Raw genomic sequence first — 19,860 nt, forward strand, 5'->3', positions numbered from 1 at the left:
TAACAAATTAAACCAGTAATTTGTTCAGATATACTAGTATGTCCAAGTCTTTTAGAACTAAAACTCCCTACCCCTAGTCACACTTCCAAACAAACAAAACATTGAGAATTTCCCTTATTGATAATTTCTCTTGCAGACGAATGCGGTACTACAGGGAGATCTACCCATTCCGCACCACCTTTCGTTACAATGACGTCATGTACACGCTGGCCGCTCACGTCGCCGAAAAGCTCGCCGGAAAACCCTTTGAGACCCTCCTGCGAGAACGAATCCTACAGCCACTGGGGATGAATGACACAGTGTACTTAGCCGAGGCATTAGAAGCTGGAGACTTCACCAACTTTGCCCAAACGTACCTGTCCTACAACAGAAGCGGCGAGTCGGAGATGCGCAGTCGCGAGGAATACCGGTATGTGTGTGTTGCAGGTGTCAAGCCAAATGTTTGCCCCTGCCAAATATTTGCTCCGACACTTAATGGGGTGTATGTAAACACTTAATCGGCTTCGTTACAGACCTCCTGAAAAAGTGACTTTAGATCCTCACGGCGGTCGGTTGCTAGGGTATTCTTTCCCGTTGCTATGCGAGTTCGACAGAGTATCGGGTTACAAGAGGCCTACTATTTGCTAATCGTAAAATATTTCAAAATAAACAAGATGTTATGACAAGGAAAATGTATTCAAAATAAGATTAAATTCGCAATTTTAGATAGTTTGAATCTTCCCGTTTGAATTGAGATAGTTGTTTTGTTTCGATTTTGCTTGCAAAGACGATTATTTTCTGTTTCAAGGAAGGCCTTCAATTTGACCATACTCTTGATAAGATGGGCCGCAAGTGCCATGGCAAATTCTCGATTTTTATATTTTTCGTCATCTCAGAGGCAAATAAAACTTTCTGTTTTTGGGATTTTTTAATTTTTAATTTTAAGCAAAGTTACAGTCTAAAATATGTGTAAAAATGGCATTTTTCGCACTTAATTACCAATAATTCAAAAGCTAAGGCATTTTTTAAAAATCCCAAAAACAGAAATCTCGGGAAAACCGTTGCGGTCATTTTGAGCCGTCAATGAGTTATGTTGGACTCATCTTGGTGGAGATCTTAAACAATGTTTACACGCATGTCATGCCACACGGAGAGCGGGAGGGTGTAATTGATACCGGTGTAAACAACACTTATGATATTCAAGGTCACCAACTAAAACGCCAGTAGCTTCGTTACATATTACAGGTCCCAAACAAAGTTAAAGCATAGATGTACTGTCCAGAAAATTGTTTATATTGGTTAAAAACTATATTTTTCGCCTGATTCAAGTTAGTTGGGGGGGAAATGCCAGAAAGCACGGTTTTACCTGCAATGACCGCAGATGACCTAAATAGAACACGGGTTCGGTTCGAATTACGTCAGATGGAACATCATGGAAGAAGGTTCGAATTCGACTAGACATGGGAGATTTTGAGCCCGTATTTGACCACCGTGCCTAGTGACCAATTGATATGCCAAATCTAACTTTTCTTTGCAACTGTTTGTTTGTTTGAGCCTTTCTTTATTCATAAAAGCTCGAATCGGCCAATCAACTACTAAGTATTTGCTCTGACACATAATGGGGTTTACAGGAACACTTCACATGTACTTAATTAGGTATAAGCATCCCAAAAAAGTGACTGAATGTCCATCTGACCCATTTACATGGCTAAACCTACTTCCCACCCCACACACGCGTACGTACACTACCAAAGGGAACGAAAATTTGTCGCATCAGAGATTTGGCGCGACACCGAGCTATTACGATTTCAACAAGTCAACGTCCGAATGAACTTAACTGATAGCGTAGTTATCTGAAATATTTGCCATTATACGGCATTATACATTGGTAGGTAAGCAATTCGATTCGACATATTAAGATTGGAATTTTTTTGGTACATCTCTTTCCTTAAGGTCTGTCAAGTTGCATCTTCCAGCAGCGGGCGTGGTGTCCAACGCCTTGGACATGGCCCGGTACATGAAGTTCCACCTCAGCGGGGGGAGGGACACGGCCGGCCGCCTGGTGGTCCCGGAGGACACCTTACGACAGACCCAAACCGCGAGCGCCGTCATGTCCTCGTACTGGGACAAAGTCGAACCGTACTGGCCGGTAGAAGCGTGGCTGACGCAGGGATATGGAATGGGTCTGTCGACCGGTTCCTATAGAGGTACTTGTTGTTGCCTTCCTTGCCCGTAGCCAGGGGCGGTTCGGGGGGTTCAGAAGAACCCCCCCCCCCCCACACACACACACACACATGCCGGAAGGTCCCCTTTTTCACGCTTAAAGGGCCGCTTTTTACAGCCCAATATTGCAATTTTTTTCAAAGGCGGCTGACTGGCATTTTTTCACTGATAAAAATTTCCTTCAATCTAAGCGAGTCTATCAGCAAAATTTGTCCCAGAAATTGCAGGAAATAACGTTTCAGAGGGTCCAGGTTTCAAAATTTCCTTCATTGCGAGGCCTCGCATCTTCGCTGTCAGACATGGTGAAAATAAGTTGGGGGGAGTCGCCCTTAAAGACTTACGCCGAAAGCCTTGTGTATCTTAAATAGAAATTCTATTAAACTTGGCTTAATCTTCCAGCAAATTTTGCCAGTCATAATGCAGGAAATAGCATCATTTTTTTGTAAGTTTGAGTGTGACCCCTACGTGGCCCGGTAGGACACCTTGAGGCTACTGGGCTATATTGGGGCACGGTTGGGCCCTGGGCTATATTGGGGCATGGTCGGGCCCTGAATCTTTATAACTTGGTGTTGATATCAAACCGGAACCCAGTGACAAATAGACAAAACACGTCGAAAAACAGACGGAACATAACCTTTTCTTGGATAGTACAAGGAGGCTGTCTGTAACTTAAACTGGAGGGGTTTGCCGCGGTTTCCAAAGAAATGTTGAATAGAATGCAGTGAATATGTTCTCGCAATTAAAAACGCGAATCTTTCGTCAGCTTCACTGAAATGTCTGGCCGTTTTCAGAATCATATCCAGTTGTTTGAGTAACTGCTTTTTGGCATACCGTATGTTGAGTAACATATATAAAAAGCAAGATGTTTGAACTTATACCTGTGGTATGGTTGAAATATTATAACAAAAACTAGAAGTATTTAACGCAGGTGTGTCATCTTCGAACTCTTGTTTGTATGTTCTATGCAGGCTACAGACGAGTTTATCACCGTGGGTCTATGGTGGGATTCACATCTCTGCTGTCCCTGTATCCCTCCGCGTCAGGAGGCGTGTTCACCTCCATGAACGGTCCAACCACAACGGCCGATGATATCCATGACGTCATCCACTACCAGGTCGCAGATATTCTCACAGGTATTTTTTTTTCTTTTGTCGGATAGGACGTTAAATGGAGGTCCTGTGATTGGGGAGAGCCATACCTTAGCCACCTTAAAGAACCCACCACGCGTGCGATGGTGCGGTGTGCGATGGAGATAATCATTTGTTTGTCATTGGTATTCACTACAAATAACCCGGATGGAGGCCTGCCGAACCTCCTCCTAGTATTCAGCCATACGGTGATTAAAAATCATTCACCCGGACGGGAGACCTGGCGCATCCCCGTCTTGTAATTAGCCAACAAAAGGGTATGTCACCCCGAAAGAGGCGGTATAACCCCGTCGTGTGTAAACACGTCGACCTATGATGATGAAGATGATGTTGGTAAAAAAAAAGAATCCGTCCTATACGGCTATAGCTGGCAAAGAGATAGTTAGTTAAAGTCCTTCCTATACCAGACAATGCATAGGGCGGCGCCCACTCTCAGTTTCAGTCCCCCAGGGGCCACACAACTTTGTGCAATCACTACAGCAGGGAGCTAGTCCACTGGTAGTGGTGTGTTCAACTTCCATACTCTTTCTCAAACGCTGAGTGCTAAGCAGGGAAATCAGCATGTACCATTTTTAAAGGCTTTCGTATGAGTGGACTGGGGATCAAACTCACGACCTACCGAATGGAAGGCTAACACCCCCGTAGCAAAACCTGCCACATGCTATCAATGTCAATCATTTAAAAAAATCATTCCAATAAATCTCAATACTAGGCAATTAAACAGGTTTGTGAAAATTAGACAGAAATTAGATCTGCCGAGACAAGGCAAGAAAATAAATACAGTTTTCATGACCGAGACAAGGCAAGAGAATATACAGTTTTCATGGCAATGTTCTCTCTGCTCATTGTTAGGAAAGGACCACTGGCTGAATTCTACCACAGCCTGCACGTATCCTGCACCCTGGTGGGCGACACGACAGACCAGGAGTACAGCCGTCCCTAAAATCTCGTCCAACTTCCCGCGAGACAAACGTGACTACGAGGGTGTCTACGGCAACCACGCGACAGGCAACATGACGATAACCCTGAACACGACCGACAACAAGTTATACTTCAGACTTGGTCTGATCGGACGTGGTCTAATTCTCCCTACCGAGTCTGCTAACCAAATTCTCTTTCGGGCTGAAGAACCTTTAGAGTATATCCCCAATATTGTTGCCGACGTAGAAGTCAAGAATGGCGAGATATTCTCTTTATCACTAGAGAGCTATCCTCCCGAACCGTCTGTTGTGTTCGAGCGAGGTCTGAAGCTGACAGACCCGGACCCTACAGAGCCGGAGTGGGACGACTGTACAGGTGTCTCAGGCTCTCCGGACCGCACAGCTTCGAGTAACACATTTGCCTTCTTGCTCTTTTTGGCATATATGTTTACTGTGTAATCTTATACCATGTATGAGAGAAAACCCGAAGGTCAGGGAATGTAAAAGAAAGAGCGACACAATGATGTATGCTATGAATGTCAAGGTATCCCTTCCACATGAAAAATGTCTTCACGCAATAAAGTTTGTATCAGATGTCATAGCAATGCTGTCATTCCATTTATCACATACACACACACACGCACGTACACACGCTCTCTCTCACACACACACACGTACACACACACACACACTCTCTCTCTCTCTCTCTCTCTCTCTCTCTCTCTCCCTCTCTCTCTCTCTCTCTCACGCACACACACACACACACAAACACAAAATAAAACTTTATCTTGCAACTTTATTACATGGGAAAACAAAACCGTAAGATACTTTTTACGTGTACGTACTGTTGCATTAACATCCTTTTATCACTGAAAAGCTACTTGAATGCATGTTTTATCAGTTTACAACGGTTTTGATTCGGTTACAACACTGCGATTTCCGCAAAACTTAACTTCTATCTGTAATTAAACTTCAGTATTTCATACTTGAAAACACCAAATAAGTAACTGATGTATCTATTCATAAACCTACAGATGTGGAGAAACGGATTATTGTACAACGTTGAAAGGGAAATCATATATTTTGTCATTGGATGATAACGTTTGCTTTTGAGTTTGCGTTCCAAGCAATATATTCATCTCAGATAGCCTGTCGCCGATAGAACAGTTTTTTCTCACTTTTTACATATATGAAAGACTTAGAAATCAATAAGCTGGCAAGCCATCCGCCGACAGTGAAAATACTCCACGTCACACAAAGAACTCGTGAATATCAAATATTTTCATTTGAGAAATTGACGAACAAACCAATAAACATGCACCGTTACACATACATGGTGCAAAACACATAATCGATCGAGTCAAATCTGGTATATGGTTCGTGTCCGTTTATCATGGGTCCTTTCTTTACTGTAAAAGTCTTTCAAGGTTATTTAAAGCATATGTAACATATAAAACATTATAGGTTAATTATGTTGCGCCGAGTATCATACGAAAATAACATTTCATTGCAAATCTCTTTTTGGTGCATTTTTCTCATTCTACATTGATTTTCATAAATTGACAACGCTGCGATTTCCAGTAACAGGTTCATTTAGTCTAGAAACACAGCAGTGCCGCACTTCAGTAAGGGAAAGTTGGCCGCAGCGCCGCAGTGAATTGAAGTGCCACACCAGTACCCCAAGTCCAGTGAGATAACACCTTTATAAGCACGTTGAATTGTCTGTTTGTAGGCACGCCCATGTTAGATGTGGCACTTTGACATTACAACTATGTAATAATTGCGCTAACTGGGTGCGCAGTGAGTAAACAGACGGGTCTTGTTCATTCAGACAGAAGGGAATCAGATCTAAGATTTGCTCTCCGTTTTTCTACACAAATGGGAACATACTTGTCTAGTATTTCCTTTGTAACACCAGGCGCTTTCCACACCACCTGACCATGCAGCTCTTGTCCCTGATTCTCTATTGTTTTGTTCCGACTTGTGTCCTGGGTCAGTCCGTCTGTGACCAACTGGCTATGGTCAGCAGGGCGGGCTGGGGCGCAGTCGCGGCAAAGGCCAGCGCCGACACCCCGCCCAGCCATCTGACACCAAAGGTTGTGATTCACCACAGTGACAGCTACTGGACACACCTGAAGAGTACATGGACAGGGTGAAGGAAATCCAACAGGACCAGATGGACTACGGCTGGGACGACATTGGTTACAACTTTCTTATCGATGGGTACGGTAACGTGTACGTGGGGCGAGGATGGGACAATAAGTGAGTTTCATTTCCCTCATACATATACGTTATCTCTATTTTCTAGAAAACAACTCACATGAGAGTTAAACAGCTGTACGAATCATGTACGGATATAATTCATCGTTAATCGAACATTGGGCGTTTAACCACTTTCATTATCAATGGCAAAGTATCGAATGGACACACCAGCATTCCGCTCATTATAGCCCACTGAAGAATAGCCATGAGTGTTGATTTATCAAATTGTACTTTGCAATCGGATTTTAAACTATGGTATACATACACCGATAGAGCTATACACCGAGTGTGGAAGACTAGTGAGCTAGTAGCTACTGTATTTGTAGAATGCTCTTTTGGATATTTGTGTTTCACCCATACCTGTGGTATGGGTTGAATTATCTTGCTTTTCCTGATGTTTCTCCTTTTTTTTTCTTCCATTGTCAAGTCTTCAAATCGATTCATCTCTGTTATTTCTGGGCAAATGACCTAACATTCGGTACAATGGGGACCAGAAAAGTTTGTCTTTTTCGCTTGGGGTGGGAGTACGAGATGTGAGAAGTATGCTATGTTCGTTCGCAAATGTTGCCTGTCTAGGTTCACTTAATATCTACACTTAACAGTTCTATCATATCAACATCGAACAGATGGTACTTGATGTATGTTATTCTCTAGGGGCGCGCACACGCCCTGTTGTAACTCCATCGCCATCGTCATCAACTTCCTCGGGTACTTCGAAGACGACCTCCCGACTAGTGCAGCTCTGGAGACCGGGAAAAACCTGATAACCTGCAGGGTGGCGATGGGGAAGATCAGGAGCGGGTACGACATGAACTGTCACTCCGATCTCGGGGCCAGCAGTGGAGGTACGTACTGTCCCGGGGCAGCTCTGTGCCGCTACGCTAAGGGGCACTTCACTGGTATGTAGAGTTAATGCAACAGTTTGTGACGACATGTGCACCTACTATATAACATATCTCGGTTTTGTCTTACCATGTAGTAAAGTTGCAAGATAAAGTTGTTGTTTTTTGGTCAGCATAGCAGCTCTGTGCCTTTACGCTAAGGGACACTTGGCGAAGGTAATGATGTTGACTCTGTTCACTTCGTCTCAATTGAAGTTCTCCCAGCTTTTGCCCACCAGACAGACAGCTGGAAAATGGTCTATTGGATTCGCTAGTAATCACTAGCTAGGTGTGTTAGCTTGTCTGAAATGTGTTGTGTTTACCGGTAAGGACGGGTACATGTGTGCGTTTGTGTCTTCGTGTGGGAGTGTTTGTGTATGTGTGAATAAAAAGTGTTAATAACTATGAACAGCTCACCTGCTTTTGTTTGAATAACTGGGCTGATGAAAGTAAGAAACACATAAACTAAAAGAAACCTTTGGTCATATAAGGGAAATATTCCCCAATAGCATCTCAGTGTTGTTAGAACAAAGGCGTCGCCTGGCAATGCTCACTAGAACGACAACAGTTCTGCGGAAGACCAATCACTTTGTAAGCGCTCAGTGATTTAGTAGCACATCTTGTGCGCGCTCAGTGATTTAGTGACACACCTATACTTAACCGAACACAGATGGACTCCCATTGTCTGACCACAGGACTCTTTGCACCAAACCGACGCCTGCAGTTGACCTCGAACTGTTGCAGTTGTAATAAACATTGCTAGGAGACGCTTTTGAGCCATGACTTGAAGAACGGAATGAGGCTTCTTTGACAGCGGATGATTCCAACTTTAGAATGAATTTCTTGGTGAATATATGCATAAACGTGCATATACTGCTTGAGGGATTCTTACGTTCAAATGGAGGCTTAATCGCTCAAAATGTGACCTGTCCTTGGTACTGAAAAGTATTTATATTCACACACAATATCAGACACAAATACACACTACTGCTACAGAAGTTGAGCAAAATCCAAATTTGGGCATGTAAGAATAATTGAAGAGACAAAACATACTATCACATCCAATAAGTCTTTTATTCCTGTATTCAATATAACAGTGAGTAATGATTATGGACAAAATAAGTATTCTAGATATGCAGATGTAAAATAAATCAAATACAGACACTTGTACAGTTAATTGTATCAAAATTTAAACTGGATTCTGTGAACTGAAGTTACTACCGAAATATCGAAATTCGATTGTCTTGGATGGGACTTGTAATCTATGGGGAAGGGGGGGGGGGGGGCAGAATAGGTATGTTCCCGCGCTACTATCTCAGTCAAAGAATATTTTTTCACGAAATAAGACTGACATGGGTAAGGCACAGCTGCTGCGAAATGCAGTAATTGGTCAAACAAATGCATGTAATACTACATGTAGTATCAGTGTATATCTGACTTCATTCTGAAACTTTCACGTCATTTTCTGTATTTTCACAACAGGGGAATCCCATGGCAGGTTTGTAACTTCACTCACAAAACCCCCACCCTCGACCTATATAACTACTTTAGTAATACCTCTCGCTTTACTGTATGTAAATGACAGAAACTGAAGACGTCAGAATACCAGACCTTAGGCCACAGCAAGTAAATTTTATGGATGACATCCTCTGCAGATTGCAAAAATAGTGCGATAGGGCGAAAAAACAAGATGGGTGAAAAAAACAAGATGGCTACATTTTCAAAAGTAGGCACCATAAAGTTGTGATAAATGTTGTAACAAGAATCAAAGGGACAAAACATGGTATCAGAGCCAAAAAGACATTTATTCCTGTATTCAAGACATATACTGGTGTGGTAAAAGTGACAGTAGTGTGGTAGACTGGCATCACCAACAAAGTTGGTAACCACACTCATGACTTCCATATTGGTGTCACTAACTATCCAATAAGTTTCATTTCTACAACTACAGTCCTGGGTACCTCGCAAGTGTCACTTCTACAATTACAATTATTAGGCTACAACACAATATATTTGCTCATTTTGGTACTTTATTGTCATGTTGACCATCCGTGCAGAAAAAAATTCTTGTTTTTTTTCTGAAATCAGGCGAAAATTAATGCGCGCGCTGATGTCATCCATAGAATTTACTTGCTTCGGCCTTACTTAAACAAACAGGTTAGCGTGACTACATCACTGCCTTGGAATGATAAACTCGTTGTGGCGTGAACAGGAAGTAAATAGTTATTTTGAGCTCAGACATTGCTGGACAAAGCAAGGAGATGTCCATGACGGTGATCTATTGTCAGGGTAGGCGAAAACTCTGTTTCTTTTGGCGGAGCAAATAAGATACTTTGAGGACTAGACTTGCAACAACAGGGGATTTTTTGGCCTGGCATAAGCACTAAGTACATTTATGCAGGAAGACACGATACCTGATATGGTTTAGCTTTCTTTTAGTGCATTTCACCTTTAACCTTTGAACTGACAATGACGTAATGTTGACACGAGCAATGTGTTTGTATTCAAGTCAGGCATATAGAGCTAACAAGGACATCGGTACCTGTGGATATAAGTAGAACTTCCTTTACGAATTCCGACATGTTGAGGGTCTGTGAGAAACTCCGTGAGGCGGACGCGAAGGGCAGGAGGTACGGACTAGCCCGTGCGGAGACAGACTACCTCCGTGCCCTGGTGGACGTCGTGGCTGACAAGGACAGGCTGGCGGAAGTGGAGCTGCTCAAAAGTCTGGGCGACGTGAACTTGGAGAAGGGAAGACTAGAAAAGGATGTAGGGAGGTTCAACATGGCCTTGGCGCTTTACGTGGCTGCTATGGTCCGGTGTGGCTATCGGGATCAGGGGGATGGTATAGAACACCGATACGAATACGCGGAGAGACTTTTACAAGGGGTGACGTCAAAGGGGTCACAGGGTCAGGAACAACAAACTGAAGACAAGGAGACGACTCCACCTGCAAAGGTGGCTCTGAGGTTTCAAAACCTCGACAAGAAACGGGCTGCCGGTGGTAACACAGACTCCATGTTGGTTGGATACGCACGATTAATAGTAGAGGGAATAGTAAACGAGAACAGCATGTTAGAAACAGAAGCGATCAAAAGCCTCGGTGACGTGTACCTGAAAAGAGGAACAGAAACTGGAGACACTAGAGACTTTACCAGAGCTACTGCTCTGTACAACACGGCACTGGCGCGGTGTAACAACGTTCAGGGAACAGTGGCCATTGTCCACCGCTTGCTGTACACAGCAAAAATCAGGCAGGACATCACCACAAAAAGCATAAAAGTGAGTGTTAGCGATAAAGACAATCTATGCATCTTGTTACCTCCATGAAAAATGGATGTATAGTTTTTGGCTTGTGTGTTTGTATGTGTGTGTTTCCGGATATCCGGATATGTTTGGTCAGCATAACATTAGAACTACTTGATGGACTACAACAATATTTAGTATGCGGGTAGGGGTTGGAAAGACGAAGGTAAAGGTCAATTTTGGGCCCCTGGTATGTGACCTTGGCACAGCCCCTTACTGCTCTGGAACTGCAGGGGCGTTTTTGTCAAAATCTTCAAAGGAGCATAACGGAACATAGGAACAATGGATTTCCATGATATTTAGCATGCAGGTATCTGTGGTACAGATGTACATAATGAAGTACAAATTATGCAAAATTGGACTTAATTTGCATACTAAATGAGGAAAATCGATATCTAGTGTTTTTTAATATTGGACTCAAATACATGTAACATATGTAGTTTGTGACAGGTGGAAGATACCAAAAAGTCCACAGTTTGCATAATTAATATGAAAGTGTCCTAATTCTTCTTAGTACATGTAGTAAATGATTCGATTGTAAACAGTGTGACCTGTGTAAGTTAGTTAAAGGTGTACAGAGGCAAGCATAAATTTGTTGGCTGTTGGCATCCGTCTGTCTCGGAAGACAACGGTAGGCAGACAGGGTGGGTTTAAGGCGACCCGTCTGCCTGACCTGCACTTGGGTTTTTAAGGTGAAGGAGGGGTGTGCACTTCCTTCTCCACCCTCTCGTCCACTGGCGCACTAAGTCCTACAGGGGCAACTGTCTGCAACGTGTAAGACCACCACCACCCCCCAACCCCAGCAAATGTAGATTTGTTGTTTGGAGTTTCCTTTTCCTCCTACCCCTGCCTCGTGTGTCAATGCGGGTGCGTCATGCCCGAACATGCCCCTAGGACAAATGGGGGAATTTCAATGGCTCGCCACTCGATAACGTAGCCTGCCATGCACTCGTGGGTTCTCAGAACCCTGTTCAAAAATTATCTTGCCGCCATCTAATAATGAAACGAGACAAAAGAACTACCTTGCGCGTGGCGCAATCGGCAGCGCGTTGGTCTCAGGCCCAAGAGGTCCTGAGTTCGAATCTGGCTGCCGTGCCACCAATCTTGTGCCCTTGGGAAAGGCACTTTACACGACTTTCCTCATTTACCTCAGGCGTGAATGAGTACCTAGCTGCGGCTAGTGGCAGTGACAGGCCTTTGTGGCGGCGACAGGAAGCATAAATTATGCAGATACAAAAGTCATTTGTATAATCAGAATATTTCATGGAGGTATGATCTCTCCGAACTCTCTTTTGTTTGCTTCTGCTATAATATTGGGTGAGTGTGTTCTGTATCTTTGAGGAAATGATAGTTTTAGAAGTCGTGAATATATTTCCACAGTGTTTGGTCTGTGCGTAGAGGATGATGACGGCTTAATGATGACATGTGCTCTATTATATTGGGCCCATATAGTCAATGATGCCCCCAATAAACAACCAGTCACCATATTTACAACATACACATTTTGTTAGGTTGGCCTTCCTCCAATGACGTGAGGAAAATTATATTACATTTGACCAGTCATCAAAGTTTTAATTATGCGTTAGATAACACGCACGATTGCCCACCTGTTGTTAATCATTCCTGGGTCTCCATTTGTTTTTGTAGAAGTCAACTCGGACACAACGACAACAAGACGTGCAAAAACGAAAGTGCCACACCTCTCCCTTCTCAACTGCAATCTCAAGTGACAACACTAATGACCGAATTCGCCGTCTACACAGGTAGGTACAGGGAATCGTATAGGGGATGCTGGTTCTTTATTATTGATTTGGACTACCCTATAAGGCCTACAAATCTCTGTGTATTGTAGAATGATAAAATAGACATTTTGTTATTCCTTTTCAGTATCCCGGAAGTACAAACAGTTGAAACCTCGACAGGAGTCAACGATGACATGTTAGTGCCACCAAGTTTTTTTGTTTTCGCAAGTGTTTAAAATGGCTCTTAAATGTAAATTCTCTGCATCTTAATTCGTTCAAAAACTGAAGAGATGAACCTAACCTATATGCTAAACATATCTTCGCCAAATAAACAATTTCTATGGAAGATCGTTGTTTTTTAATGATTAGTATAATGATCTCAGTATAAGTCCATATGTTATCTAGTCACATGTAGTGGTTAGTTGGATTATGAACATTGTGAGTAGATTAATCTATTCCGTTGGTGTACATAATGCAGCAAATTTTTTGGCGATGTGAATGAATGTCTTTGCATAATCAGAACAATTTATAGAGGTATGAGGTTACTGTTCTATTTTGTGTTGTCATAATTACTTTCGGAGAGCTGGTTATGTTTTGGGTAGCGTTTATATGTATGTATGCATGTTTGCATGTATGTAGAAACCGGCAAATTGAAGACCGGCTGAATGGGTTGAAGTGATATTTGGTATGTGGGGTAGGTCTTGATGAGACCTGGAAACCACAGGAACACGCCAATAATTGCATTCGTCACTCACCAAACCCCAGCCACTGTTGTTCCTTCCAATTTATGGACCTTTTTAACTTAGCAAGGGTCATCTAAGGGTCATACGTAAGGATGGCTACGGCCCCCGCCTTGGTGAACGTTTGTTTCCATCTCATGAAAATAGAAAGTAAAGTTTTGCAGTCGCGAGTTAAGTCAGAGGTATTTTACAGAGTCCAAGGTTATGATTTCTGCGACTGTCCGATGACAGCCGCCTGTCACCTTTGGCGATTTGTATTTCTCGCAATGATGTCATTTCTTTCTAGCCGACCTTTCCCTTACAATATGGCATCTCTGTTAAGAGTTGAGGCACGCGTGGATAATTGACGTTGACCCTTTTGACCTAAGTGCTGTTCTGCAACATGTTGGGTTTCAGACACCCAAGACTGTATTGTCCCAGATGACCTGGAGTGGTAACATCCCTGGTCAATCAGAATTTCATGCTTCCAGCCCCTGCTTCACTGACCTACTTCTTCTCTATTTTTAGACATCTATGGGTCAGCCTCAGCGCCTTGGCTCTCAATCTACAGGTTAAGAACATTAAAACTAAAATGTTATTCTGTTGACATCTAAAAATAAGACATAATATACCTTTGTGTTCTTGATAATTCCATCTCAGTTTAATTCATTGTACATTTTGAACATTTCTCCGAGTTATCTCGTCAATTTGTGTTATTTTTAATCTGGAGTAATCCTTTGACTCGAAACGCTGAATAAAGCACCGTATGTGTAGTGAGATTTGCAGCGCAGTTTCTAGCGATATCCGTTTCGCGCTATTTTTGATTGACGTAACGTTATCGCCTTTGTTGACGCCGCTGCTGGCTGTGATTGGACGCAAGTTAATTCGATTTTTCGCATTAAGTGGCACGCCCTGTCCACTCGGTACATCTAAAGACTACGCCAAGGCTGTTGAAATGGTAACGACACGTATAACAACATTTCCCACATGCTAATCGGGTTGGGCACGTCTTGTACTGCATGAATTTCATAATTATGAAAGTTCACGAGTCTAGCAGTCCGTGCTGTGCAGCTGATAACAAGGGCGTTGTTACAATTATGTTGGTTATAATAATGGGGAAAGGGATGTCCTGTCTGCAAAATTTCAGGTGGCGTAGTGGGATTAAAAAAAAGGTCACTGCGCTCCCGCTGGGAAATGTTTTCCACTGTACTTATGATACTGGTTTCCTGCGAGGCAGATCTGTTGCCCCTAGCAAGAAATATTTTTCCCGATTCTAATTTGCAATGCCTGAAAACTCCGATCGGAAACACCCGAACCTCGTACGATTTAAAATGCATTTGGACCTCCAACTTCTCTATATTGTTAACTGCACAAAAACTGTCAGTGTCTCGTTGTATCAAGGACCCGTAAGAAAATTTGAGGAAAGAGTCATCTTCCAACGTTTGACCCTAGGTTTAACCAAAACAAATCTAGTCCACACCGCCACATAATCGCCTATTCTTGACAGTAATGAAATGAGCAATGGACATCGATTCCTCATCAGTGTACAATGCACATGGTTTTCATGTTAGGACATATCGAAACCTATTGGACCACCGTGTCGAATTGGAAGAAACAAAGTTTGGATGGACCGTCCACGACTTTTTAAAAGATTAAATTCTACATGATAGGTGGGTGGAGTAAACGGTCTTCTTGAGGTCACCGGGGTCACTTGTCTACCGGCCGAAGGTTCCTCAGAGGTTTGCCCGACACAAAAAACAACTGGCCTGCTATCGTGGGGCTGCTGACAAGACAACTCTCTTAAGTCTTGAGGCACGCGTGGATAATTGGAGGTGGGTGACACTGTTGACCTATGTGCACCCCAGGCCAAAATTAATCTTAGGCCCTCCTCCCATCTCAAAATATTTCTCCTGGGCCCTCCGGTCTCCTATCAGATTTAAAAAGTATTCCCGATAAATAACTGCACTCCCGCTTGGAAATGGCCATTACGGCATACTTACTGGTTTTCCGTTTATGGGTCGCGGGAAACTGGACCTCCAACTTCTCTATATTGTTAACTGCACAAAAACTGTCAGTGTCTCGTTGTATCAAGGACCCGTAAGAAAATTTGAGGAAAGAGTCATCTTCCAACGTTTGACCCTAGGTTTAACCAAAACAAATCTAGTCCACACCGCCACATAATCGCCTATTGTTGCCAGTAATGAAATGAGCAATGGACATCGATTCCTCATCAGTGTACAATGAACATGGTTTACATGTGAGGACATGTCGTAGCCAATTGGACCACCGTGTCAAATTGGAAAAAACAAAGTTCTTCTTGAGGTCACCGGGGTCACTTAACCTTGTAGGCGACCTATTGACCTACATCTAAAGACACCAGCTGTAACACACATGTATGTACCAGCCCTATAGGCTACTGCAGTATATCGCAATTCATTAACCTTCCCTAAGTAATTATATTGAATAGATAGTGATTTACATAATGTGCAACTCATTATGTTGATAAACACCCAAAGTACCTACCTACCAAAAATAAAGAATATCGATCAATCCCCTCAGGAGTTGTCCATCTAAAAACTATAAGACCCACTGCAGTTCCAAACAAGCTGCTAGGAGGCCCAAAATTACACCATTCACACCTAGTCCCAACAGCTATCCACCATTAAAAAATCATGAACCTGGCACTTCTGGAAGATTTATGCGCAAACTTTGATGCTCACTTGCAGTACCAATACAAGTTGCCAGGAGGCCCATTATCGAACTTGACCTTCCTTTTTGTGTCCCCTACCTATCAACCAAATATCATTAGCATCCATCAAGAACATCTTGAGTTATCTTGCTTACAGACAAACGCACTTACATACAAAGCCAGCTACAGCACCATAGGTAAAAGGTACCTAAACCATTCTCGCACATGACAATCCTTTCTACAACCGCTACACACCTGCCAAATATCATGAAAATCGCCCAGCTGCATTTTGAATTATGCTTCCCGAAAAAAACACCCAAAAACATAATAAGCTCGCTATCGTACCGTAGAAAAACGCCAGGTAACCCATTTTCGAACTCGGCATGCCTATCGACAACCGCTACACACCTGCAAAAAATCAAAAAGTTCCATCCACAATTTCTCGACTTATATCCTGTTGACCTACATACAGACCCAAGTCGGCAAAATCATTATCTTCTTGGCGAAGATAATGAAAATATACGCAGACAACTCAAGAAGCTTTATGATATTCGGTATTTGGGTAAGTGTGGGCAAAAACAAAGTGTATGTTGATTGCGGACCTTCCGATGGCTTGCTGTACTGCAGCAAAAATTCCGGTTCCTTATTCCGTTCTCTGGAGATGCCCCTTTATAGTAGATGCCTTCTTGGGTTTATGAATATAAAGTACTAAAATACGATAATGGTAGATGACTGGGAATTCATGCATTTGAATAATTCAATTAAAAAAATTGTGTTATTACATTTGACATCCATGGTTACTAAAACTTCACTTTTATCTCAGATGCGCTTTTCTACAAGTTAAATACGATTCGAATGATAGATTTCGTAATAGTTTTATCTTATGACGACATATTTACAGTGCATACAAAGAACATCTACAGGATGGCTGCAAGGCCCTGCAGACTGGAGACCTGGACAAGGCAGAACAAAGTTTTGCAACTGCGCTCAAGTCTGTTCATATCCAAGGTGAGTCTAAGTATGAACCTGGTTCAAAGAATTTTAAAGTAAATGCTTGCAAATAGTCCGTGATCCTAATTGATTCTTTTCGACACACCGAACTATCTTCACCGCAGATCTGTGAACTACGGATAGGTACACTGTTAACTACGACCATCGTGGGGTTTTAACAACAAAGTTGTTAATTTAAGTCTTTGTTTGTTTGTTTATTCTTTATTTAACCAGGGTATATAAGCATGTCGCCTGATGGCGTTTTTCAAAGCCCCCTAGGGGGAGAACCCGAACATAAATCATACATAGTTCAACGAAACCAAAATAACTTCAATAACATAATCATACATAAAGTTCTTTGAGACCAAATTACTTAAGTAACATAAACATAAAGATTGTATAAAACCAGATTTAACTTAGGTAACATAAAACCATACTGCCAAATGAGTTAATCAAAAGTTTAACCTTAACGTGAGATAATAATGATAATAATAATAATATCGGGTGTAATTTGCAGCCAGTAGGTACACAGGAAACATAACAGAAAGAAGCCAAATTTAAAATAAGGAATGAATTTGCATATCAATGTTACGTGCATAAAGGTTTTTGAAAATCGCCAGCGTTCTGGCTGTTTTGATATGTTGTGGCAGTGAGTTCCACAGTACCACCCCAGAGAATGAAAAGGCTCGTCTTCTGTATTCCAGTTTAGTCTTGGGCAACTGAAGACCACCTTGTGCCCTGAGGCGGGTATTGTGTGTGTGAACATGTGATAGCTGTGTGAACATTGCAGTGATGTCGGGAGGGGTCAAACCGTTCAGGGCCTTGTAGACGAGAGTAGCTTTGTCCTTTTTGTGCAGTTCAGCTACTGGGAGACATTCTAGTGAGTCTAGAAAGGCTGAAGTAGAGTTACTTGACAATGCACACAGCAGATATAAAATCAATACGAAGAAGTAAAACATACAAATGATGATGTTCCAGGTCAACACATGGAAGAGGCAGAGACCCTGTACATGTTAGGCAAAGTCTATCTCAACAGAGGAATCCAGTCAAAGGACGGAGGCGACTTCACCAAGGCTGCAGCACTCTGTAATGCAGCACTGGTAAGATCGAGTAGAGAAGATATTGAGGAAGCAATCAAGGAAATAACTTATGCATTTGTTAAGGAAGTCCTAAAAATTGAACAGAAGGTAGACAGTGATGATACAGAGAAACACAAATTGATCCTGAAGGCGGATAGGGGCTATGTACAAGAAGAGATCACAAGAATTGAACAAGAAGTAGATCCTTATAGCCTTGATGACGAGAACCCAAAGATAAAAGATGTCGATATGAAGAGGGTGGAAGCAATCAAAGCATTGTGTCAGACACTAGTTCATCAGCGTAAAGTGTTCATAGCTGGCCTTGTAGATGAATGCATGGGGGTAATGCGCCCCCCTCCCTGTAAGTACGCCATGATAGGTTTGGGTTCACAAGCCACAGGATTGGTAACACCCTACTCTGATCTGGAATTCGCCCTTTTGGTAGATAAGGAAACTGAGGAAAATGTTAGTTATTTCCGTAACCTCACACATTATCTGCATCTGAAGGTGATAAATTTAGGTGAGACCATCCTCCCTGCCATGGCGATTAAGTCTCTTAATGATTTCTACTCAGACGACCCACTGGACAGCTGGTTCTATGACCCAGTAACACCGCGCGGTTTTGCGTTCGATGGAGCCATGCCAAATGCATGCAAGACTCCATTGGGCAGGGGTAGAAACAGCCGGGGAACATGCGAACTCATCCGCACACCAAGCAATCTGACCAACGTTCTGAAAGAGGACATTACTCTCCATTTAAAGAAAGGCTACCATCTTGCTAGCGTTCTGGGAAATGTGTCTTTTATCACAGGAGAACAGGGCTTGGTAGATGAGTATAGGTCGTTATGGGCTCAGCAACTTCAAAACAATAATGGGAGTTTTCCTCGAGTCATGGCAAACAATTTACTGGGTGAAAATGTATCGACCTTTGAAACTCAGGCTCTCACTGCCGAACTGCGAAATGTTAAGAAGGAAATCTATCGGTTTTCAAGCCTTGCAGTGTCCTTTTTGGCACTACTTCATAGCATACAACCGACCACAATCTGGGAAACTATCCAGGACCTAAGAAACAGTGGAGTCATCGATAGTGAGAACTTACACCACCTGATGGTGCTGGTCAGTATATCAGCAGAACTGAGGCTGCGGACATATATAACCAATCGTGGTCAGGTAGAAAACATGTCAGTCTTATGGTCAATGTCGACCAATACCGGCATTGAAGAGAAATTACAGAAAGTGTTTTACATCTCAAATCCAAAACAGCTCATGAGATATTACTATACAGAAAGACCCCTGAAGCACTTTATATCAAAGTTGACTGACGCTCATTCCCTAAAAGAACCACCAATCTTCTTTGACAATTCTTCAAAGCTGAAAGCAAAGGTATATAAAAGTCTGTGTGACTTTAAAAGTCTCAAGAAATGCTCAGAACAAACGCTACACAATTATTTATCAAAATATGGTGAAAACACCGCACACGGGGATGTTGCAGCCTCTCTTGACGACTTGGCTTTTGCTTTAATGACCCTTGGTCATCTTAAAAAGGCTGTACGTTATTATGAACAGTCACTACAGATGCAGTGGAGTATCTATGGTGAGGGCACCGCACATCTTGACATCGCCGCCTCACTTAACAACTTGGGTGGAGCCTGGACAAACCTCGGTGATCACAGAAAGGCGATCAGCTATTATGAACAATCACTACAGATGAAGCGGAGTATCTATGGTGAGGACACCGCACATCCTAACATCGCCGATTCACTTAACAACTTGGGTGGAGCCTGGACAAACCTCGGGGATCACAGAAAGGCGATCAGCTATTATGAACAGGCATTAGAGATGAGAAGGGATATCTATGGTGAGGATAATGCACATCCTAACATAGCCGGCTCACTTAACAACTTGGGTGACGCCTGGGGAAA

The 19,860-nt window shown here is 42.7% G+C and overlaps 2 protein-coding genes across 2 annotated transcripts in view; both read left to right on the forward strand.

Annotated features, from left to right (window-relative positions):
• LOC118407917 overlaps positions 1-13,625 on the forward strand; it is a 28,071-nt gene extending 14,446 nt beyond the window's left edge. Inside the window, exons 3-4 of the mRNA XM_035808491.1 lie at positions 12,607-12,657; positions 13,622-13,625. Of these exons, the coding sequence (XP_035664384.1) occupies positions 12,607-12,657; positions 13,622-13,625 (55 nt within the window). The remainder of the gene's footprint in view (positions 1-12,606; positions 12,658-13,621) is intronic.
• Positions 1,937-4,748, forward strand: LOC118407906. The gene is made up of 3 exons (XM_035808480.1): positions 1,937-2,186; positions 3,171-3,335; positions 4,203-4,748. Exons 1-3 carry the CDS (start codon positions 1,985-1,987, stop codon positions 4,727-4,729), a joined length of 894 nt encoding a protein of 297 aa, XP_035664373.1. The 5' UTR covers positions 1,937-1,984; the 3' UTR covers positions 4,730-4,748.
• Positions 13,626-19,860: the final 6,235 nt, after the last annotated feature.

Source organism: Branchiostoma floridae, unplaced genomic scaffold, assembly GCF_000003815.2.
Source record: "Branchiostoma floridae strain S238N-H82 unplaced genomic scaffold, Bfl_VNyyK Sc7u5tJ_1499, whole genome shotgun sequence".
Lineage (NCBI taxonomy): Eukaryota > Metazoa > Chordata > Leptocardii > Amphioxiformes > Branchiostomatidae > Branchiostoma > Branchiostoma floridae.